The sequence below is a fragment of the Miniopterus natalensis genome, chromosome 1 (assembly GCF_054644295.1).
Source record: "Miniopterus natalensis isolate mMinNat1 chromosome 1, mMinNat1.hap1, whole genome shotgun sequence".
NCBI classification, from domain to species: domain Eukaryota; kingdom Metazoa; phylum Chordata; class Mammalia; order Chiroptera; family Miniopteridae; genus Miniopterus; species Miniopterus natalensis.
Window position 1 is genome coordinate 30379005 of NC_142081.1, and position 26083 is coordinate 30405087.

The 26083-nt window shown below is 37.7% G+C and overlaps 1 protein-coding gene and 1 pseudogene across 1 annotated transcript in view; both read right to left on the bottom strand.

Annotated features, from left to right (window-relative positions):
* Positions 1–1039: 1039 nt before the first annotated feature.
* Positions 1040–26083, bottom strand: part of MNAT1 (MNAT1 component of CDK activating kinase) — a 145962-nt gene continuing 120918 nt past the window's right edge. Inside the window, exon 8 of the mRNA XM_016198215.2 lies at positions 1040–1499. Coding sequence (XP_016053701.1) covers positions 1379–1499 — 121 coding nt within the window. The 3' untranslated portion in view covers positions 1040–1378. The remainder of the gene's footprint in view (positions 1500–26083) is intronic.
* Positions 1994–3481, bottom strand: LOC107525934 (melanoma inhibitory activity protein 2-like; annotated as a pseudogene).

The window sequence follows — 26083 nt, forward strand, 5'->3', positions numbered from 1 at the left end:
ACTGAAAATGCTAATCCTCAATTGGGGAATATTAATAGATATGAGAAACAGATGCAGACTGGTATAGATAAAACTAGACTTCAAAACAAAACAAAAGACCTGTTTTCTAATTCTGGCTTTTTATTAACTTAGGTATAGGATCTTGGCCTACTCAATTATTCGATGCCTTGGTTTTCTCAATTATCAAAGATAGTTAGTTAGAAGTACAGTACTGAAAGATGAAGGTGTTTATACCTGCTTAGTCAGAGAAGATGGAGTTATTACATACCTGAAATTAATATCTGCTTAGTCAAATAAGATGGAGTCGTTATAAGAATATTTCACCCTAATGAAACCAATCATCTTGTTTCAAGTAACTTTCTACCCATAAAATTAACATCTATTGTAATGGAGATTGGATAGGAAATCCCTTAATTTGCTTGAGAAACTATGTCCCATACCCAGCGGCCTATATAACAGTCATACAGTTATCCATCCTATCCACATCCAAACTCTTTAAGCAAAATCCTGGGTATACTAAGTGCCTTTCAAGTTTCCGCAGAAACTATATCAGAGACCCAAAGGGAAATTTCATTTAAAATGTATCCATTCCAGTCTCCAAGATTTCATCATAAAATGAGTTCACTTTTGAGGTGAAAGGTGCCATTTAAATATTAAATTTTATTAACTAACTTCTTTGAATTTGTCATGAAAGCAGGTTTTAATACTCTTCTCTGGTTTATCCTAAGTGTGGCTCACAGCCGGGAACTATAACACCTTGATCAAGGTTTGCCTCACTTTCCGCTGCTCAAAGCAGGCACTGAGTCCTTAATATTAAGAGAGTGACATTATCACAGGTCAGGTTTTACTTGCCGTAACTTGCTAGTAGAAGGAAATATATCCACTTGTCTGGACTAGCATTAAGAAGACATTGGGAAAAAAAAGGACATTTTATGAGAAGAAATAATAGGCTTGGATAGTAGCACTAAATGTTGTATTCAAAATGCCATTTTATAATATGTTCAAGTAAAACACTGTAATAAGAGAAAAACCATAAAACTTAGCATAAAGGCTAGCTTTATTTTAAAAAAGATTTTACAAGTCTGTCAACCTCAAATATACATAGGTAAATTATTCATATCTTCCATCAGATGAGGCTTCCGGCTTCAATCCTTCTCAAAAAAATACGTAAAAAATAAATCTTTTCCCACAAATCTTTATCCACTATATTGCTCAGCTTAGTTCTGAAATTTCCTCTTTATAAATACTTTAACACAGCTGCTATGCTAGTACTGTTGTTGTGTAGCAGCATATGGCTATAATTTTACAAGTCTGCTTTTCTTTAGTCAGCTCCCTAGGTCTGCTCCCAGGTCCAAATCTTATAAAGGAGAAATAAAGATTAACTGGCCTTCCAGAAAAGCCCACTGAATGCATCCTGTAGTGCTCTGTGACAGGCAAGAGAAGAAGTATAGCCTCCAGCAAGGTCCTGTGGAGAGGCAGCTCTGACGTGGTTTAAATACCTAAAACAAAACAAAAATGTAGCATTGATATAGAAAACACATAAAACTTGGCAACATTTTTAAAAGCAATAGTAAAGCTGTGGAACAAAAATGGGCCACATACTAAACCTGACATGCTCAGGGGAGGCCTGCATGGCAGCCTTACAAACTCAGAGACCTAAAGTAACCACACAAGATGGTCTGAAATTAAAACTTCCTAACTAAAAGCAAGTCATGGTGGGTAGTCCCTGTCCTAGGCAGGTATCCTCCTTGACAAAGGTCAATCTTTACCTTAGCTAAGTCTGTCTATAGTCTTTTTGCATCTGTGATAACAGAGGAATGCCAGGGTAATTTCCTTTTTCCAGACTCTTCAGGGCACAATCTCACAAAACCCTTCATTGTTATTGTTATCATGTTAATTGTTAACTGTTAACTATCCTAAACCCACCTATGTAAAAGAAGTTTGTGTCTATTCGGTTTACTTGTTATCCAATCCCAGAGGTTCCCGTTTTGCTTTTTCCAGCCTCCCTAATCTATCACCAATGGATTCCAGGTACCCCCCTTTACGCCTGCCTCCTCAGACTGTAATGTATAAAATAAGGTGCAAAACTGCCGTTCTCTGGAGCATTTTCTCAATCCGTTGAGATTTTGCTTCCCGGCAACTGTCGTCAGTTTGGCTCAAATAAACTCATAAAAATTCTTACAAGTTTGGACGTTTCTCATGTCGACAAGTAGATTCAAATTTTAAAGAGGAATTCTGATTTGAAATGTACATCTGATGAGAAAAGCTCTTGTTTCAGATGAAGGTCGACCCAATGGTGAGGGACCATATGGGGAACGCTCTCTGCCAAATGCTGTATTTCGAGCATCAAGTGCATAAAGATCTTTTTCCAAAAGTTCAAATTTAAGTCCTTTTCAGTTAATTTTTGTATGAGGTAGGAATTTTCTTTCTTTAAATCACTGAAGTTTCTTTCAGCAGTCTGAGATGCCAAGCAATTATCATGTGCTTTTTTCTCAGGGGAAATAATCTGTCCTTGATAAGAATGAATGGTTCTCTCCAATTCTTCAAGATCTTTGGCTCGCTTTCTATAGGTCTCCAGCTCTTCAGCTGCACGGCTCATCTTTTCACCTGCTTTACAAAGTTTTTCCTCTTTCTCTCAGAGGTCATTTTCCTCTGTTATTTTCCTGAGGAGTATGATTTCATTTACTTGATATAGCTTAGCCGTTATTTTACATCTCTGCTGAAGCTTTTGGTTCTCATTTTCAAGGTGTTCATTTTTTTACTGCAAAGATGCTTGTTCAGTCTGGAGATTTTCAATACACTCTATAAACTCTTCCTTTGTTTTATCTACTTCAGTTAATTGCGTGTATATTTGGTTTGTTTCTCCTTCTAGGGTTTTTAAAGAAGCCTCTAACTTTGCAGCATGAATGGGCTTCTTCAGAGCTTCTCTTTTGATCATGTACTGTGCATCACTTTCTCAGTCACCCGTTTCCAATTCCAAGTCATCCGTTAGGTCTTCTCTAAGCATAACAGCCCTCTCTTGCAACTTTGGCAAGCACTGCATCAGAGACTTGATCTGATTTTCTTTATCACATAGAACTGGTTTTGCATATTCTTTGGAGTCTTCAAATGTTATTTTCTGTTTATTACTTTCACTCACTTATCCTTTCCATTCTTCCACTTCCTGTAAAAGCTGTTGCTGAAGTGGCTTTCCTGAAGCCGGGAATTTTTGCTCAGAGCATCTCTGATAGCTACCTTAAGACGTTCTTCATTGATCTGAAATACTCTGAAGGCCGTTTGGCTTCAGCTACCTATGATCTGAGTGATTCTGATTCATCTTCTAAGAGCTGTACCCTCTTTTGAAATATCCACCATCCATTCATCTTATTCAGAATGTTTAGATTTCTCTCCCTTTAACTCTTTTTCTAGAAAGTATTTCTACCTCAAATTCAGATTTGGAACTGTTCAGCTTTTCACATACTGCCTCCAAACTTTGAGCATGTTAACTGCTTCTCAAAGCTGGAAACCTTGAATGGCTAAGCTGTGCGGAACCCAAAGCCCAAAGCCGCGCCCAGCAACAGCAACTAGACACCCGCCCGGGCCTTCGGGGGAGGAGGGGGTGCTGGAGGAAACGGCGCCTACGGGCCTCAAGTGTCCACGCTGCTCGCTGGGGAGCCTCGGCCATATGACCCGAAAGTCCAAGCCCATCCCACAAGAGCCGGCGACTAGCCCACACCTCCGTTTAGGGAGGCGGTAAATTTCCGCTCCTCCTTGCGTGAGGGTCACAGCCCGGTGCTGGGCGTCTGCTCTTTAAGGGGCCGCCCCCACCCCCGCCCCCACCCCCGCCGGCCAAGCCACCCGCCTCTGCAGGGCCAGCAATCGGGGCGGAGAAAATGGGATTCGGCCCCAGGCTCTGCACTGCGTGTGGGCCTCTCGACTTTGGCCCAGGACATACACACAAACACTACGGGGTGACGGTGATGGAGTGAGGATTCCCCGGGAGGCCCCTCCACGCAGCCGGGCGGGGCGGACACCGCCCTCTCCACGGGGCTTTCCTCTCGCAGCCCCGCAAGAGCCTTCCGTCTGTACCCCAAGGAAGCCCTGACAGCGTCCTATGCCGGGGGACCCCGCCAGTCCAGGAAAACGGGTCACCGACCTCATTCCAGTTACCCTAAAATAAGAGTATTTATTATTTACATTTGTTCCCAGGGTTTCCTTCTTTTTGAGTCCTTAAGTTGTTTGTATGTGAAATTCAGATAAGCCATTTGGGAGGGAACTATTATGTTTTTAATTATTCACTTTTTTATTTTATTTTATTTTTTTATTTTATTTTATATTTTATTTATTTTATTTTTTAGTTTAATTTTATTTTATTTGCCTTTATTGATTTCAGAGAGAGGGAGGGAGAGGGAGAGAGAGAAGCATCAATGAGGAGAGTCATTGATAGGCGCCTCCTGCACGCCCCCTACTGGGGATCGAGCCGCCACCCGGCATGTGCCCTGACCCGGAATCCAACCCCGGATCTCCTCGATCATTAGGTAGATGCTCTACCGCTGAGCCACGCTGGTCGCACTATTATTGTTTTTTAGAAAGTCATTTTCAAATGATGTGGTAGGATCTTTGACAACATTTTATAAGCCCTTCAGATCTATATTTAATTTATAAAGGTTTTATTTACAATGATGAACCCTTAAAGCACAGGGCTTGGGACAACAGCAGCTTGTTTCTGTCCTCATTACAAAACCAGGATCTTTGGTTTGACTGCTTCAACTAAATTTACGTTTATTTGGGCAAAGATACATTTACTTAAGTCTTCTTTTATGAATACTCTGCTGAGTTCTGCTCTCTATACTTTTTCTTCATTCTTTCATTTGCTTTATGTTAGTGTGATACTGCCAACTAACCTATGATAATTTATGTATTTTTTCATTTTCTTTAAAAAAGGTGGTTACTTTTGTTGAAATTTGAAAGCATTCTTAGAGGTGATTTGTGGAGCCTCCTTAGATGACCACTGGCAGTCACTGTCTTTGAAAGTTTTACTACTTTCTATTACATAACAATTGAGTCTTCATGCAACTGACCTGATTCTTTATCATTCATTAAATTTTTAAAAACCTTGAAAGTTTTGGGCTTTGGTCTCCATTTTGTATCCTTCCTACTTTGTATAAATGAAATTGCCCTAATCAATTAGATTAAAATATAATCATATTGTGAGGAAAGAGTAAGTCTACATGGACAAAACACTGTACTCATTGTCAAAGGGCATCAGAATAGAGAATGACCTTGGAAGATTGTTGTGTGACAGACATCTGTACACTGAACTCTATCCCTCTTATTAAAGAATTACAGATGGGGAAGGCTTATCTATTCAGCATTTACAGGGGTAGGCAAAAGTAATTTACAGTTGTAATACAAATAAATACAATCATAATAATAACAATAATAAACTGTTTCACGTACTCACAACTGTAAACCTACTTCTGCCCACCCCTGTATGTTCTGAAACAAATACATAAACAAATGGAAGAAGGGAGAGAACATACCAGTAGCTTCAAAATTACAAAATATATTGTGTCTACTTTACAGGAAAGGAAACCTTAGAAAATTACATATCCAAGAAATCTCTGAGATTGAGCCTGAGTTGAAAAGAATATCCCAATTAGTAAATACAGAAGAATCTTTTGAACTCACCTCAAAAGACAGTGTAAAAGACACTATTTTTCTTCAATCAGACATACTTAGCAATTCAAACTTTCTACCTTACTAAAGGTAGACAAACAGACCTAAAAAGATGGGAGAATCCTAGCCAAAGGAGGGCAACTTGTTAGCATGACTACCAGCACTGTTAGAAAACAAATATTTCCAGCTTTGCTTTAATGCCTAGTTTAAGAAACCACATTGTTTCTTCAGGCCTCAGGAAGTAAAGGAGCTTCACCCACCTTAGAATTACGGGTATGGCAAATGAATAAATCAGGCACCAGAACATTTTAATAACTTGGAAACTTTTCTACTCATTCATTCAAACTTCCTGTGTGTCAAAGTCTTGATGCATGAGCAACTTATTATTTCTAACATAATAACAAGTCTGTTTTTCATTTGTATCCATGTTTAATAAGCTTGTGTGATTAAAAAAATATATGGCAATATAAGAGGCCAAATAGAAAAAGTGGTCAAAGTAAGACACGGCATAAGCTCCTGGAATTGGCTATAATTTATTCACATTGCCACAAATCAAGGTGTTAACTCAATTCTTTGCTTCTCTGCCAAGGGTGAAAGGGAAAAGTGGAAGGAAAGGGGAAATTAATATTTATTAAGCAATGATCTCCAAACTTTTTCAATAGTATACTTATAGTAGTAAAAAAATATTTGAGCATGCATCTCCAAAATCTGTATACTTATAAATTATATACATGTAGTATTATATAATACCTAATTATATACATAATATATTAGTATATTATATAAATATTTAAGGATGAGATTAAAATACTTAATAAAAGTTCCAATAATGTCTCCCTAATTCCCATCTTACATACCTTGGTGGAATGCATCCCACTTTGGAGACTACTATTATTAAATAGTCATTGTCAAACTCCTGACAGAATCTTAGGTCCCACAGAATTTAAATACAAATTCACCAAACCTACTACATGGTCATAAAAATATCTGTTTATTACCTCCCATAACACAATAAAATGTCAAACTGTTAAGACTCTGATGCACAAGAAATGAGGTAAGTGTTAAATCACCTTAGAAAATCTAAAAATCAACCTGGAACAGCATAAAATTATTAGGAACTCAATAACTATCACACAAGTAAATAAGTGAATAATATTTTTACAAGTATCTTGGAAATGCAATGTTTCATTCCTGATATGTTTCCAGCTTATTTTTATCGTTACTCCAGATAATGTATCTGTCACCCTTTTTCCTTTCCTCAGACTCTCAAAAGAAAAGCATAGTCTTGGCTCCAATGGCAGTTCACTCATGGCAAAATTCAAGTACCACAGAGGAATGTCTGTCAACCTTCTCAAGCCAACTATTGTAAATGAGAACTGGTTTTCATAGTGGTAATGCAAACCACTATGCAACTTGCTGTTTTGATTCATCACATTTTGGTACAACTTGCTTCTGGGAAAGTTGAGTCATACACCATCTCTGGCTTGGCAATCGAAGCATAAACCTGCAGTGTACATACAGCTTTTTATATGTTATCCTGAGAAACCTGAAACAGCTGCACTGCTGGCAGGAAAACACAGGACCACCAGTAAAATATCCAAAACAGTTGCATCTTTTAATTTATGACTGGGCACTGTTTCCATAAAGAGTATATAAAACAGTTCAACTTTTTATAGGTAAAATGTAATAAACAGTCATACTCATTGATGCCATAAATGTGTAAAAAAAGTTTATTTAAAATGATTAATTAGTGTTTGAAAATAGTGTTTCTTGAACACAGTCATAATCCAGAGCAATGAACAAATATTTTTAAATTTGAGATATTAATGCTAGGTTGTAGATTCTCATTGCCAAAACCAAGTCAATTAAAATTTCTTTGCATAGCACTGAAGAAAATGCATTTCCTTTCTAGCAATCATTTACATGAAACATGTCTGTGAGAAAGATTCTTTAAAGACCTGCCTATTTACATTGCTGTTTTTGATCTCTAGGGCTGCACAAAACAGTTACTGTTAAGTATTTCAACCTATTTTCACCATGGCAACCTACATTAATTCCAATTTTCAAAAATAAAACATAGTTCATTCTTGTTATTCAACTGTGGGCTTTATTTCCTAGGTATCTTAATGTAATGTTCTTAAACACTTTAATTATTGTGGTACACCAAAGTATTTTAAAGGGTCTGCCACATTGAAACCACACAAAGAGAATTTTGTGTTTTGCCTACTTTTTCACATTAATCCACATCTGTGTTATTTTAATTCTTTCATGACCGTTACAAGTACATCACTGAATAGGATTCCTGGGGTTTCTGGCAGAGGTCAGTATCATTTCATGTACACCTTTATACAAATGAATGAGGAAGAAGTCTTAGCCAAATTTATTTCCAAAAGTCAAGCTCAGTTGGATTTTGGAGCCCAGAGGTAATTGCTCTGACTATTCAGCCAATCCCAGAGCACTATTTCTGTTTTTCATGGGTTTATTTTAAATACCTGTAAATCTTATAAGCAGAAAGCAAGGGGGGTAGAGGGGGAAGAAGTCTGCTTATTTTGGTACCCATACCTTATTATACCTTTTTACTAAAAGCAGACTAAACTCAAAGATTTAAAAATCACATCTTTGATTATTTTCTTTTTTTAAAAAATATATCTTTATTGATTTCAGAGAGAGGAAAGGAGAGGGGGAGAGAGAGACAGAAACATCAATGATGAGAGAGTCACTGATCGGCTGCCTCCTGCAGGCCTCCGACTGGGGATCGGGCATGTGCCCTGACCGGGAATCGAACCCCGATCGCCTGGATCCTAGGTCCATGCTCAACTGCTGAGCCACGCCTGGCCGGGCTGATTATTTTCTTAATAAGGCTTCTTAAAAAAGTATGTTTTCAAAAGCATGTCTAAGATAATTCCTTTACAAAGGGCATCTTATGCCCTGATTTATACTCCGTCTAAAGTTGCCTTCCTTTGCCATTACCCATCAAAATCCCTTTCAAATAGACTTGGGAGAAGGGGGAGGAAAAGGAGTCAGTGGATCCTGAGAGGGGAGTAAGAGTGGATTAAGCATTAGAAAACCACACTTGAAGTTTGTTCCTGAACTTTGATTTCCTACACTGTCATTTTCTTGTTACATTTAGCAGCTTTTGCTCCCAAAGAAGGTGGTATAATTTACACTTAGCTTCAGAAAGACTTCATTTTCTCAGTTCTTTAACATAAGAGAGTTCCTCTGAGATTACTCTTTTACCATTTCCCTTCCTTTAAAAGCCCTATATTGACCATCTGGCTGAAGTCTTGGACTGAGCTCATTTTAGTGCTATTCAACAATGCTTTGAGTTCTGAGCTAGGGGCAGAGGGCAGGGTCGTCACTCAAGACCAAGAGGCAGCACACTTCCCCTCCAGTCATAACCTCCTCATGAAAACCCCTGAAAAACTCTGGCTCCAGAGATTCAAAGAACCTTGGAATTTAAATTGAAATGAAAATGTGAAGTTCATATTAGTTCCCTCTACCTCAAATTACCAGGCCCTATGGAGAGTTAAAAGAAAAAAACCATGGAGTTAAAAACTTGGACTGGTTTAAACTAAGAGAGAGTGAGCTCTAGAGACTAAGATTTTATTTTTACAAGGTGGCCCATTTTTTAAAGTCTGCATTTAAAGCCATCATGCATTAAACAGACCAGTTCCAAGTAGTTCTGCCTCCCAGCCTACAAAATTTAAATATAAGTGCCATTAAGAGAGATCAGCCATCTGATCTCAGCTGTCAAGACCAAGAGCTCTTGTAAGAAATTCAGCCAAAGCTATAAAAGATTTACATTAACAACCTGGAGTCTATCTCAATGAGATTTAAAAACAATCAGAGCAATACTGTGCTCACTAGAAATTACCACTAGAAAGCAAAAACATTCTGAAAACTGAGGTTAGTGCTCAGGTACCCTAACCTAATCATGATGTCCAGAATAACAGACAAACTGTCTACAGAGGGAAATTGATCATCATATATTCTAAGATAAATGAGGAAAGCACTACAAGTCAGAAATGTCTATAATTTCTGACCATAAGGGCAGTTTGGTTATAAAAACACATGGCTTCATGAATTCCAAGCAAAAACATAATAAACTTCCACAAACAGTCATGATGTTACTCTTCGCTTTATTATCGAGCCATCAAATGAGAACACAACTTGAATAAATTAATTATTAAAGCTGATTTCAGATGTATACTAATACACTTGGGAATCAAGTGACCAATTATTCCAGACATTCAGACCATCCAAACACAAAAGCTCAGGTTTGACAAAAGCCACATGATGCCCAAGTGTACAGCTGAACACAGCTTGCTCAGATAAGCCTTTCTGAATTAAAACTGAAGTAAACTGTGCAATTTTTCACTAGGTATTTTAGGACAGGCAGCCACTGTTACTGAAAGTTAATGTAAATACACAGCAAAAGGAATACTTCCTTAATTTGAATGTGAACTGTCAAAACATAGAAGACAGAACTGTAACACATCCTATGAACAACTGGCAGTTGGCAGTTCTGGATACCTCAACCCACAGACCTCTAAGAACAGATTTCATCAATTCAGTACGGACAAATACAGGAATGTCTCAGGAATCAAGCATGATGAGATAAATCTGAATAGAGCCATGAAAACAGTAGTCAATAGATCAAATGATTTTTTATAAATCTTAAATATACTTCTGAAAATCAGATGTTTATCTCAGCAACAATTACATTTGGCTAATTTCAGTATTGTTCTTATATGCTTAGATGAGATTAAGCAGAAAAATGGTATAAATGTTTTTACTTACTGATTTTTAAAACATGATACTCATTCCTATGAATTTATTCAAGATAATAAACAGGGGAGATAGGAGAAGGCACAGTTCCATGAAAATCTAAAAAGAAGTCACATCAGAGTCACATAAAAATAACTAATCATATGTAGATTTTTGTATATCCCAGTGAGGGACAAATGCCACTTCTGTGGTGGAAATAAAAGAGATATTATAAAAATAAATATCCTTGTTTCTGAATTTCTTAAATAAAGTTCCTTAAAAAAACTAGTGCCTGATTCTGGTCTAATTTTTTTACTATGAAGTCTATGCTGGGTGGGTATTATCCAATCTGTTGAGGGCCTGAGAACAACAAAAAGGTGGGGGAAGGATGAATTCACTCTACCTGGCTGTTTTAGCTAGAACTTCGATCTTCTCCTGTCTCGATGCTCCAGACAGGCATCTACACCATTGGTTCTCTTTCAGGCCTTTGAACTATGCCACTGGCTTTCCTGCGTCTCCAGCTTGCAAACAGCAAACTGTGGGACTTCTCAGCCTCCATAATTGCATGAGCCAATACCTTATAATAATAAAGCTCTTCTTCCTATCTGTAGTCTCCTCTCTCTTTCCCTCCCTCCCTCCCTCCCTCTCTCCCCTATAGATTCCATTTCTCTGGGCAACCTTGACTAATACTGAAACTAAGATATTTTGAAGAAAAAGATGTGTTCAGGCTTACCATGTGCTGCAATCCTCTCCCAATACCTCATACAGTCCCTTCCCCTGGACTAGCAAAGGAGGTAGAAGCGAGAGAGGTGTAAGCAACTTGGAAAGGAGTTAGAACCTGCTTCTTGGCTTGACTTCTTCTTGTAATAATAGCAGAGACAGGGCCAGGAAACTTATTAGATTTCCCCATCTAGGCTCCAAGGAGCTATTCATGGTATATGTAGCAGTAGTGTTTCTTATAGCAAAAGAACAAAAGGAACAATCCAAATGTCCATTGACGGGAGAATGGACAAACTGTTATTACTTACATAGAATACTACATGGCAATAGAAACAAAGGAGCTACAGCTACATACATGCATCAACACTGCCAAACCTCACAATGCTCACTTTAAAACAAACAAAAACAAGTTACAGAAAATATGTAGAGCATGTTCCATTTACATAAAGTTCTGGACATGTAAAGTAAAACTAAACATGGGCTATACAGATATGACCAAATTATAAAGAAAAATAAATTATGATAATATTTAGGGTGAGTGAACCTCTGATGTGAAGTGGGGCCACAGTGGGGGCAAGAAGAATGAACACGGGGAGCTTCCACAGCATTGGTTATGCTCCATCTCCTAAATCAATGACTGGAATTCAAAATACAGGACTTGAAGGAGTACAGGAGGGCGAAGCAATGAGAATGGAAATGATTCCGCAATTGTTTCATTATTATTCTCTGTAAACTATATAGACTATGTATTTCCTCTATGTATGAAATATGTCATTAATTTTAAAAAGTAGTGCACAGAACATTGTCACAACTGCAGCTGCCATTAATCCAGTCAATAATCTGCACGAAACACTGTTCAAACCATTCTTAGTTGGCCCTGGTTTCACTGAATATTACTACTTCTAGCTACTATGATTCCATTAGCAGCCTAAGTGCTGACCAATGGTTAAAAAGGTGACTTACCAAAGCAGCAAAAACAAAGTGGCAGATAAAAATCAGTTAAGTGGTCAACAAAACCTCAGCCAAGGCCCTAATAATCTGGAATTTTTCCCCATGATAATACTGCAAATTTCTATTTCTTTATCAGAATGAAACATACTTAGCTCTCTGTGGCTAATATTCAGTAACAGCCTAGATGGAGAAACCTCTCCCTGTTAAATGGTAGCTAGTCAAGCACCCTCCCAAGTTTGCAAAAGGAAAACTCTCCCTATTAGTGTTGTTTTCTGCTGATGGCAAACTCTCTTAACTAAATATAAACAACCTCACTCTTCTACCTTGTATCTTTTCCCATCTTTCCCTGTACCACATAAATACATAAAGCCATCATGGTTTGGTAGAAAGGACAAAGATTTTGGAAACAGATACATCTGAGTTTGAATCCCTCCTTGGACAATTATTAACATTATGATTTAGAAAGTGCTTCTATTTTTCAAGCCTCAGTTTCCTTATCTGTAAAAGTGAGACAATACCTCACAGTATTTTTTAGAAGATTAAACAAGAAAAGGTATTTAAGCGTCTGGCACAGAACAGACATTCGATAAAGTATAATGTCCCTGTCCACCTTATATATTCTCTTTGATACTATTAATACAAAGTACGCTTTCACAATGAATAGGCTTTCATAACTCAAATTTCCAAAGTGTTTTACCTTCTGCTAATTAGTATGTACTTCTCCTTTCCCAACTCTGTGACCTTCCTGTCTATTCCCACATCTATTCCAACAATAATGTTGCCCTCTCTCTTCTGCCTTTCACTGTACCCCAAATATGAAGATCTAAGCTGAGGTTATATTGCTGGTGTGTGTTTTTTTAATTAGACAAAACATAAGGAGTAGACTTGCTTGTTAATCTTTTACCAGAGGGCAACAGAGCAATCCAAGGACACAAATACCTACTTATTAAAAAAACAAAAGGGAAAATTTACATACATACATAGGCATATATATACAGAATCATGTATGTACAGATCCATATTTCACAAATCCTACGCATACCCTAGTAATATTTTATTTCAAAAGTAAAAATGCTACATTATTTTCACTCTCACTGACTTTCCTTCCTCGTGTTCCTCATAACCAGTATCTTGACTCCCATTACCACTGAACAGCCATTTCCCTGTCCTCACCCTCCACTGCCTCTCTAAATTCTGGAGACAGCCTCCAGCTGTGAAATGCTCTTAGCCTCTGATTCCATAACACTGCCTATAATCTGGGCCATACTTCTCCCCTTTGACAAATGATTCCCTAAATTTCTCATTTCCCACCTGCTCCCTAATTACTAGTTTTCTTCTTGGTTCACCTCCTCTTTTCCTGCACTTGACTCTCTCTCTGAAATGCATGGCTTCATTTGTCACCTCCGCTCTACTAAACCCTACAATTCTATCTTTTGCCCTTTTGCCCATCTTAGATATAGCCCAGCATTTTTATCTGTTTGCGTGTCCCACTGGCACTGCAAATTTAGCATTCTCATTACTGATCTCATTTTCTTTTACAAACCTACTCCTCTCTGTGTGTCTTAATTTCTCTTACTGGTTTCGACCCACTCCTAGGGTCACCTCGGAATCCTCTTTCTCCTGCGCACCAGTGAGAAACCTGCATCGCACTCTCTGCAAACATCTAATTCACACCCTCTTCCTCACCTCTGTTGCTGCCTGTTTCAGCTCTTTATTGCCTCTTCCATGGACTACTACTGTTAACTGCCTCATAACTGATCCCTCCATGCACAGTAAGTTCTCTCTTACAACCTATTAACGGTTACTAGATTAATCTTCTTACAGGAAAACTTTACATCACTCTCACACAAACAGCCATCCATTGGCTCCCTGCTATATAGTCCAAATTCCTTACCCTACCACTCAAGGCCTGCTGTACTTGATTCCAACCCACCTTTCCAAACATATTTCCCATTAGTCATTTCCATGTACGCTAAACTTAAGCCAAAGTCAATCATGAGGTTTTCAGTTACTTCCTATGAAAGCATTATAGCACTATAACTACTCACTCCGTATCTTTGCTTACCGTGTTTCATTATCTTGGAATGCCCTCACCATTGCCTATCTTGCAAAGCTTTGGTTCAAATGTCAATCCCTCAATTCTAAACAGAGACATGAAGCTTCCCTATGCAACACGAAGTGTTTATATTTATACATATAAATATAACAACAAACAAAAATAATAAACAACTAAGCTTAAAAGCAAGAAAACTCTCAGGTGCCAGAAATTATATAGGAATTCAAAGTTAGAGCATGAGCAGAGGCTAAAGTTCAGAAAGGTACTGAGTACCAGTGACTCAACACCCATATAAGAACAGGAGATGGGCCTCAGTCCTGTCAGAAGTAGGAACTGGGCTTGGCTCCCTGCCTATCAACCTGGATCTACAAAATGCTATTCCATCTGTAAAACAACTTGTAGGAAAATTTTGCTCACTTGCCTATGGACAGTCACAAGAAAGTCTAGGAGCATGGGTAGAAAAGAAATCATAGAACTATCCCTTGTGGATTCCAAAGGACTGTTGTTAAGTTTTGGGGGAGTCAAAAGTTATGCAGAAAGAAATAGATGCCACAAGGCAAGAAAAAAGAAAATATAAAAAGAAAAGGTATTTTCTTTTAAAAAAAAAATCAAACAGCAATTCTGGGAATAAAAATCTCAATGGACAGGTTAAGCAGTTGAAATTAGCGAAATGGAAGATGTATGTGAGGAAAAACACAAAGAATTTAGCAGAGCTAAAAGATAGAAACTGAACGCAGCATAAAAGGAGGTATTTCAGCAAGAGGGCAATTAAACCCCAATGGGAAAAATAGGATATAAGGATCAAAGATGAGCCAAAAACACCACCACCATACACTGGTAACAAAAACAGCAAGAAAAGTAGAAGGAGGAAGTGTAAGGTTAAGCATTCTACAGTCGGAGGAAGAGAGGTATGACCTTTTGACTTCTGAAAACATTTGTTAATACTGAGTGGCAGAATTACAATATTTCTTTTTTATATTACTCTCTGTATTCCTCTATGTTTGAGATATTTAACAATATTTTAGATGCCACCTCCTCTAGATTGCCCAGGTAGAATTATTTCTTTCCTCCTCTGAGTTTGCATAGCACTTTATCTCTACCTCTCTTGTAAGTACTATGGCTATTTATAAATATCATATATTTCCTGCTAGATACGTTTCTTGATAGCAAGATAAGCATCTACTCACTAAACAGCCATCACTTTTTAAAAAAATAAATCATCCTAACTTGAAGTAGAGAGTATAGAACTTTAAAAGTAAATCAAGATTCTAGGTCTTTAAGATATAGAGCTAAAGAATGGCCAGGATAATAGAGGGCAAATAAAAATACAGAGGATCTGAAGAATTATCACCACAAATTATGAAGCTGTAGAGGAAGATGGGAGAGGATTAAATGGAACACAGGTTGTATATCAGTCACTGAGGAAGACAGGAAAGTTTCCTGGAAATAAGAAGATGCCTATAAAAATGGCAGAGAGATGGGATGTAATGTATAGTTTAAAATAACTTTATTTATAAATATGAGCATTTTCTTTAATAGATATATTTAAAAATTGCTTTGAGATTTTACCATCCTGTTTCAATAAGCTGAATTCTCAGTGTATTAACCAATTTTATACTAAAAAAGACATACTATAATGGAATATAGCTGTGAATGAAAAGAAAAACAAGAAATTCAAACAGAACTGGACACACCCAAAGCAAGATATTTTGTAAGATATTTATTTTTCCATTCAAAGCACCTTCTCAAAAGCTCTATTTTACACACTGGAATCTGAATCATGTCAATAACTTATATAAATCTCTAAAGCAAACAATAACAAGCAAAGACAAAGTCAAGTGGATAAAATAACTGACGTTTTCTCTTAATTATGGAAAATTCTATTTTCCAGCAAGTAGAAACAAGTTCATAAAACATCTACTCAAGGGACGAGTGGCTATAAGCAATAAAATATGAAAAAGCTCCAAGAGTTCTGGTTTAATGCATAACAATTTCATGTTTTTAAGAAGTATTTTTAATACTTAAACCCACAGAAAACTTGCACTCTCTTCCAAAAGCAAAACCACAGCATCACTTTGGGGAAAAAAAGAAAAAAACTATGCCCATTACCATAAGTAATGTGCTAATGCAATCAATTTTATCAAAAATGAAGCTTTTCTGGAACAGAATGCTTTAATAGACTAGTCAATTAGTTGGTTACATACCATTTGAAGCAAAAACTTCATGTGTAAAGAAACTATTTTCCTCTTATTTAAAAAATTATAGCATTGTTTTCAGGATTCTATTTTGTTTCCAGACTACATTTTTTGGCAATGCATTGTGACTCTGCACATGCTGGTATAATATTTTAATTAAAAACACATTCTAGTCATTTATATATGACTTGTTTTGAAAGTCATAAGCTTTACAGTTTAATTTAATTTTTAAAATGTTTAATTCAAACCTACATTTCTTACTTCATTACTTTAAAAGGATGAAGGAAAGAAGGAGGAAAAAAACCTATTATTTTCTTGAATTCTATCTTTTGGAAGAAAAACTATTTCCAGGTTCATAAAGTAAACCACATTGTTTTCTTATTTCTAGATCATGGTTTGGGGTGAATCTGCCACAGTGAGTTAACAAAAGTAAAAAAAAAAAAAAAAAAAAGAAACAATATCCAAACCAAGATTATTTTGGTATATTTTGTTCCTAATTGGCCTACATTTGTAAAAACCAATGCTTTATGGCACTAAAGATAGGATTTTATTTGAAATGATATAAAATAAATACCAATGAAATAAATCCCACACTTAAAAATACACTTCAGATTAATCCTACATGAGGTTACTGAAAATAAGTGTTAAATGTTTTATAAAATAAATGAGAAAAATAGTAGGTAAAGACAGTATACACAGTACAATAAGGGAAGTAACTCAGAATCCTAAAACTGAAAGGGAACATTATAATGAGATCATCTTATCCCAGGCCCACACCAAGACACATCATAATTAAAATTGCAAAGGTTAAAGACTAAGGGAGAATCTTAAAAGCAGCAAGAGAAAGACAGTTACCTACAAGGGAGCATCCCACAAGACTGTCAGCTGATGTCTCAACAGGAACTTTTCAGGCTAGAAGGAACTGGCATGAAATATTCAAAGTATTGAAAAGCAAGGACCTATAACCAAGCCTATCATTTAAAATTGAAAAAGAAATAAAAAGCTTCCCAGACAAGAAAAAACTAAAGAAAGAAGTTCATCACCACCAAGCCATTGTTACAAGAAATGTTAAAGGGATTTTTTAAGAAGAAAAAAAATCATCTTTCCCCACTGCCTCATAAACAGGTCAAGCAGCTGACACCGATAGGTTAAAATTTTTTATCTTCTGGGAAAGAATCCATTTATTCAATAAACATATCTTAAACACTTACTATGTACTTGTGTTGTGCTAGGTGCTAGATGAGAAGACAGTCCCTATTCCCAAGGAGTTTAAGGTCTAGTGTAAAGAAAGGCATGAAAATATGCAATTTTTAAATATAACAGAACTGGAAACGTAGAGAAGTCAGGAGAGTGTTTGTAGAAAACACAGTGCGTAAGTTGATATATGAAGGGAGAACAATAACTTGACAGGCAGACAGAGGCAAGGAGGGTGCCTAGAAAGGGAAAAGAACACAGAATGTTTGGAAGCCTGAGAGAACACGATGCATTCTGAGTGTCAAATGTGAAGGGCACTGTATGCATTAAATATTTTTTAAAATAAATAATGGGGACTCGTGAAAAATGTTGGTGGGTAAGTAATGCACTCTGGCCTGAATTTTATAAATCTTTGTATAAAAGACAGATTGGAGAGAGAAAGGGTGACAAAAGAGGCAAAGAAAATGATTATGAGTCCCTCTAGGGGTTATGACCCTAAGGACCTTAACTATCTAATTATATTCGAGATAGCAGCAAGAAAAAATCTTTAACAACTCCCAAGTCTTGGACATATGAAACTGGCTGGTTTAGGAAGATTCACCACAACAGAATGTACAATAGTTAGAATAGTTTTCACAAAGAAGATAGTTTCCTTTTGAACATAAGGAACAGAGGTACTTGTCAAACACACAGGTAGAAAAATAGAAATTCCCAGGATCCAGCTGGAAATCTAAGTTTAAAACAAATAAACACAGGCTTAGGATTTAATGTAAATCATTTTACCTTTTAAATTGCCTTTCTCAGTTCTAAGTAGTAAGTGCTTTTAGGGCATCGTGAGGGCGAAATGGAGAGGAGGCCAAGCTGGACCCATCAGCCCACTGTAACAGAGTAGTTATGCTTTCATCTTTTGGGGTCCTAGAAAGATATATTTTTAAAATATTCTGTTTCTTTTAAAAGTTTGAAAATGATTATAATATAGCTTTAGAATCAAGCAGATAGGATGTTAAGTCCTGACTACTCTCTTGGTAGTGAACTCAGGAAAATTACATGACTTCATATAAGTTAATATAAATTGTCAGGAACAATGTACAAGAAGTGCCTAGGACAGAGCCTAGCACATAACAGTTACTCAATAGTACATGGGACCAAAACATCAAAGAAGGACCTTGCGTAATAACAAGTTTAGCAGAGGGAGAGAGTTAGCCAAAGAAGATTTAGAAGGAGAGGGCAGAGAGGATAAAAGAAAACTTAGTGTCACAAAGGAAAGGAAAGACACAGTTTGAGACAAAGAAAGTAGGTTCAGCAGAGAGATAAAATAAGACAAGGGCTACATGATAACTTGCCAAATTTTGAACCGGGGAAATTAATGAGAATTAGCAAAATCAGATTCTAAGTAAAAGCCAAAATGGACTTGGTTTGGGGAATAAATCAGAAATAAAGCATTGATGATAGAAAGCATAAAACTTCTTTCAGAAGTATGTTGATGAATATGTGAGAAAGGCAGTATTTAGAGGAAGATTTAGGATTGATGAAGTAAGTTGTTTCACGATGGAAATTTGAGTATGTTCATGTGGTAAATTAAAGATCTAACAGGGAAGAACTGAAAAAGAGGTGGAGGCTAACTTGATGTTATAATATCCCTGAGTTGAAAGTCAAAGTAGACCATACAACACAGTTGGCAGGAGTAGCTTCAGATACAGAATAGGCCCTTCTGCCTCTAAGGATGGACAGAGGAGTTAACAATGTGTACAAACATAGACAAGTTTATGGTTGGGGGTGACTCAAGAGAATACATTCATACTTATATTTTCTTTGTGCAGTGGGTTAAAAGGTTAGCTGCTGAGTCTGAAGGAGGGAAGGTAGGGGTGAAAGATTTGGGAAGGGGGTGATCTGAGAAAGCCATTGTGGAAAAAGAGAGAAACCAACCATGGGTTTGTGGAAAATGATTGGTGAGTGGCACCAAATCTACTCAGTTGTATGATTTTCTCCAGTTGTACTCAGCAGAACCCATTTAATTACTCATATAGTTTAAAAATATTTCCAATTATTCCTTGTATGTAAATGCCATATACTAACACAATATAATTAAAACACTAAAATTACTCATGTGATCTTGATTCATAAAAAATAAAGTATGTGCTTATAAAGGAATTTCAGAAAGTACCCCAATGCTTTATGCCCTTTTTGTCTTGTGACTGCAGAGAAGAATGACCAAAGATTTATTCAGCCTCAGGTCTGGGCACAAATTGTAAAGTGTTGCTTATAAGAAATCTATTTTGTATTCAAATTTATTCCAAATAAAAACAAAGAATACACATAATGTTAAAATTCCTTCATATAGAGACTCTATCTTTTTCCTGGCAAAGAGTTCTGGATACAGGCCAAAGTACCTGACTTCTCTCTTAAATAACTTTTTTTCCATAACTCAAAAGATAAAATTTTTAAAAAGGAAATGCTACCAGTGTCTCAAGAAAACATTTCTGAATACAGTAGGAGGCTCTAGTTTTGGAAATATCCTTACACCTAAAGAAGTTTACCTAGAACAAGAAAGCACACTGCTGAGACTTGATAAGTGAAAAGCACTTGAGCCCACATGATGATAGTAAGTGGTTTTTAGTAGCTTTGAAATTCTGATTAATGTCTTCACATTAGCAGCTTAATTGCATGGACTGAATTTTTCATTAGCTGACCAAATACTTACTTTATTGGCTTTGGGAAACTGTTAAATCATATTTACAGTAAGAATTTTCTAAACATTAATTTCCTCACAGTGAACGAAGACTTAACACTCCTTAACAGCTATGTTTACATGAAAACTCCTTGAGTTCTCATTATTTATTTTTCTATGAATAGTTAAGACAATAAAATGGTGCTCAGTACTAGCCAGAAAACCAGAGACAATTTCTCATAGAAAATTATTAGTTCTAGAAACCAAAATTGAAGTGCCTGACTTACCAGAACTTGGACAATTTGTAGTTTTGTAATTCTTATGGAATTTTGTAATTCTTAAGGCATTAGGAGAAAATCAGCTTTTATGCTGGAATAAATCAATATATCTTGCAAACTTAAAAAAACAGTCACATGCTGACTAATTTGGGCAAACATTTTAGATATTACCTAAACAAGAAACTAAAGATCTCACTTTTAATATCCTTACACCTAAATAGCACAGCATAAAGAAAACAGAGATTAAGAATGATTTGTAAGATGCAGAAAACAGTACAGCTTTTTAATCAATTTATACAATTTTAATCAGCTTTAATACTGTAGGTAACTGGCACTGTTTAATCTCAGATTTAATTACAAAAGATTGAAAAAAGTTTGATGATGCGAGTTTCCAACTAGTTTGCTTCCTTTTCTTTCTTTGCTAAGGGCAAGCATTTTAGTCTGCAGTGATGCAAAAAATATGCACGTTCTGTTGTAACCATAATCTGCTGACAAAATATGTAGAACAGAGAATAGATTCAGAGCTCCCTGTTTAACTTATTTCTACTTCATGGTTTTTGATGACTCATATTTCAATGACAAAAGAAAATAAGCCATTGATAAGGTTTCACATTAACAGACTATATAATCAGATTAACTGTGTACAAATACTTTTATGTTCATATTCTTCTTTGGTCTTCATAAGAGCCCACTGAGGGAGGAAAGAGAGGAGGAAAGGAGAGTATCCTCAATTTCTAAAGAGTAAGTCATGGCTCAGAGAAGTTAAATATGGCCAAGGTAATGTCACCTCTGCCTACCAGGAGAGGATAATAGAAACATGAATAAGACTCTCTATAAAGTGATTACATATGGTGGTCTAAATGAATTATAAAAGTGAATGAGGGACCAGAACATTAGGAAAACGGTAGCGAATACAGTTCCAAAGTCCCATCCTTCCACAGAGACACTGAAAACATGTAAAAACTGTCAGAACCAACTTTGTCAAACTCTGGAAAATAGCTAAAGGTTTACAGCAACCAAGGCCATGCTGAATCAAGGAGGAAAAAAAAGTTACTTAAAAATAGGAGGACAGCTTTGTGACATTTTTACTTGCCCTTGTCCCATACCCTCCCCAGCTCGGCAGCCCACCAGCCTGTGTAGGACCATGACCCCTGGGGTTCCAGAGGGCACATAGCAGACATTACAAGCAAATTACTGTGCTTGTCTGTTCTATCCGTCTAGAGGCGACTTGAAGAAATGGCACAAGGCGCTCATCACTATCTGGGGAAAAAGATATGGTTGAGAGATATAGTAAGATGCCTAAAGTCTGGGAGGAAATGCTAGGGTGAGAATATACTTTTTTTTAAAATGCATATGAAACACTTTCTTGGACAGAGCATATGTTAGGCCACAAAACAAGTCTTAAGATTGAAATCATACAAAGCATCCTCTCTGAAATGAAGCTAGAAATCAATAAAAGAAGGAAAGTGGAAAATTCATGAATATGTGGAAATCAAACAACATACACTTAAACAAGCAATGGGTCAAAGAAAATCGAAAAGGAAATTAGAAAATACTTAGTGATGGATGAAAATGAAAATACAACACACAAAACATGGATTATAGAGAAGGCCGAACTTAGAGGGAAATTTATAGAACTTAATGCTTACATTAAGAAAGAGAAAGTACTCAAATCATAACCTAATGTTATACTTTAAGGAAGGAATATAAACTGAAAGCTAGCAAAAAGAAAGAAATAATAATTATTAGAGTGAACATCAATGAAAGAGAGAAAAAGAATAAAGAAAATCAATGGAAAAAAACTTGACAGTTTGAAAAGATTAGCAAAATTGACAACCTTTAGTTAGACTGACAAGGAAAAAAAAACAAAGATGCAAATAACTAAAAACTAACTATAAACAAATTAGATACCTAGATGATACGGACAATTCCTAGAAACACAAAATTTGTCTAAACTGATTCAAGAAGAAACAGGAAATCTCAACAGACCTACAAGTAAGAGATTGTATCAGTAATCAAAAACTTTTCAGAAAATAAAAGTCCAGAACCAGGTTGCTTCACTGGTGAATTCCACCAAATATTTAAAGAAGAATTAACATCAATCTTTTCCAAACTCTTCCAAAAAATAAAAGGGAAGGGACACACTTCCTAATTCATTCTATAAGGCCAGTATTACCAATATCAAAGCCAAATAAAGATTCACAAGGGAAAAAAAAATTACAGACCAATATTTCTTATCACTGAAGATATAAAAACCCTCCACAAAATACTAGCAAACCAAATTCAACAGCATATTAAAAGGATTATATACTATGACCAAGTGGAATTTATCCCAGAAATACAAGGGTGGTTCAACATTAGAAAATTAATCAGTGTAATATACCACATTAATGGAACAAAGTGAGGAAAACACCTGATCAACTCAATTGACATAGAGAAAGCATTTGGCAAAATCCAACACTTTTTCATATAAAAACACTCAGAGAACTAGAAATAGACATGATTTAGGGCATTTACCAAAAATGCAAATCAAAACTAAAAATGAGGTTAAATTTCATACACTCACTAGGATAATTATAACAAATTTTAAAAAGGAAAATAAGTGTTGGCAAGGATGCGAAGAGATAGGAACCCTTGTACATCGCTGGTGGGAATGAAAACTGGTACAGCTGCTGTGGAAAACAGTTTGGTAGTTCCTCAAAAAGTTAAATATACCACATGACCCTGCAATTCCACTCCTCAGTATATGCTCCAAAGAACTAAAAAGTAATGAAATAAATACATCTACAGGTAGGTTTATAGCAGCACTTTTCACAATAGCCAGGAGGAAGAAACAGCTCAATATCCATCAACAAATGAATGTATATACAAGTTATGTCTATCCGTCCAATGTAACACCATTGTCCATAGAAAGGAAGAAAGTATATGCCCGGCCGGCGTGGCTCTGCAGCTGAGCATCGACCTACGATCCAGGAGGTGGAGGTTCGATTCCCGGTCAGGGCACACTCCCAGGGTTGCAGGCTTGATCCCCAGTGGGGGGCGTGCAGGTGGCAACCAATCAATGACTCTCATCATTGATGTTTCTCTCTCTCTCTCCCTCTCCCTTCCTCTCTCTGAAATGAAGAAAGAAAGAAAGAAAGAAAGAAAGAAAGAAAGAAGAAGAAGGAAGGAAGGAAGGAAGGAAGGAAGGAAGGAAGGAAGGAAGGAAGGAAGGAAGGAAGGAAGGAGGGAAGGAGGGAAGGAGGGAAGGAGGAAGGAGGGAAGGAGGGAAGGAGGGAAGGAGGGAAGGAGGGAAGGAGGGAAGGAGGGAAGGAGGGAAGGAGGGAAGGAGGGAAGGAGGGAAGGGAGGGAAGGGGGGGAAGGGAGGGAAGGGAGGGAAGGGAGGGAAGGGAGGAGGGAAGGGAGGGAAGGGAGGGAGGGAAGGGAGGGAGGGAAGGAAGGGAGGGAAGGAAGGGAGGGAAGGAAGGGAGGGAAGGAAGGGAGGGAAGGAAGGGAGGGAAGGAGGAAGGGAAGGAGGAAGGGAAGGAGGAAGGGAAGGAGGAAGGGAAGGAGGAAGGGAAGGAGGAAGGGAAGGAGGAAGGGAAGAGGAAGGGAAGGAGGAAGGGAAGGAGGAAGGGAAGGAGGAAGGGAAGGAGGAAGGGAAGGAGGAAGGGAAGGGAAGGGAAGGAAGGGAAGGGAAGGGAAGGGAAGGGAAGGGAAGGGAAGGGAAGGGAAGGGAAGGGAAGGGAAGGGAAGGGAAGGGAAGGGAAGGGAAGGGAAGGGAAGGGAAGGGAAGGGAAGGGAAGGGAAAGGGAAGGGAAGGGAAGGAAGGGAAGGGAAGGGAAGGGAAGGGAAGGGAAGGGAAGGGAAGGGAAGGGAAGGGAAGGGAAGGGAAGGGAAGGGAAGGGAAGGGAAGGAAGGGAAGGGAAGGGAAGGGAAGGGAAGGGAAGGGAAGGGAAGAGGAAGGGAAGGGAAGGGAAGAGGAAGGAAGGAAGGAAGGAAGGAAGGAGGAAAGGAGGAAAGGAGGAAAGGAAGGAGGGAAAGGAGGGAAGGCAGGGGAGGGGAGGGGAGGGGAGGGGAGGGGAGGGGAGGGGAGGGGAGGGGAGGGGAGGGGAGGGGAGGGGAAGGGAAGGGAAGGGGAGGGAAGGGGAGGGAAGGGGAGGGAAGGGGAGGGAAGGGGAGGGAAGGGGAGGGAAGGGGAGGGAAGGGGAGGGAAGGAGAGGGGGGAAGGAGGGAGGGAGGGGGGAGGGAGGGAGGGAGGGAGGAAGGAAGGGAGGGAGGGAGGGAGGGAGAAAGTACAGATATAATGTGGATGAACATTAAAAATATCAAGAAAGAAGCCAGAGATAAAAGGTCACAAATTGTATGAGAGATAAACCTATAGATACGGAAGGCAGACTGGTGGTTATCAGGGGCTGGGGATGGGAAAATGAACAGAAACTGCTTAATGGTAAAAGGTTTTACTTTGGAATGGTGGAAATGTGTGGAACTAGATAGAGGTGGTGGCTGTACATTTTGAATGTACTAAATACCACTTAATTGTTCACCTTAAAATGGTTAATTTTGTTATGTGAATTTTACCTCAATAAATTATTAGAAAAAGAAAAAAATGAATAGCAATCCATTTTCAACCCAAATAAGGGGTTCAGGATCCCCTCAACACATACCAGAACTTAAGACTGGAAATTACACCTTTGTTTTAAAAAGTCATTAATTACTATGGCCATGAAAATTTTAAAAAATCTTTAGGTAAAGCTTAAAAGATTCACTATTTCTCAAGGAAACGCACCGAACAGCAAGACCAAAAGAAAGGGTGGTGGTGGTAGGAAAAAGTTGACTGTTAAAATTAGCTGAGTTCCAGTGAAAACCATGGATGGGTTCAGAAAGCCCTACTGACCAAGCAGGAATGGTCTGACTACACTAACTTGGGCTTTGGATTGTGTAACAGTTAGGATTCCAACTAAAAACAGATGACACACTCTACTTAGGATAACCTCAGGAGGGTTCATTTACAAAAGGACTATTTATAGAAGTGAAGACGTAGAGAAATAAAGGGATAGTTCAGTAACCCAGGGTAGCAGCAGAGACACGGCCACTCTAGGCAAGAGAAACAAGTGCAGTTCTAAAAACCCAAAAAGAGTTTAGAAAGGGTTGTCTTGAAAAGAGTGGTGACTTTTTTGTTAAAGGACACAGCCAGCATATTGCAACCTGGTATAGAAATAAATACCTTTGTCTCACTCCCCTCCCTCTCTTTGATTTCCTGTTGAGGCTGCCTATTGCCCACCCCCACTCCAACCTGAAAACCAAAAGGCACAGGAGCCACTGATAAAGGCCATACAAATCAGTCTCCCAGGGTACAGAGCAGGGTAGAGAAGAGAGAAGAATGGATTTGAAGGAGCTAACAGAAGATATCCATCACGAAAAGTATTCCAAATACTTTTGGAATACTATGTCCCATTCCCAGGTCTCCAATCAAGAATCCCAAGCTATTAACTCAGTTCCAGAAGGACTAAGATAAGTAATTCTTTTTACCTTGGACAGTGAGTAAATATTAGTCTTAGGAGAAAAAGTAAATTGAAACTACATTAATGACACTTTTGTGTAAACTATAATTACA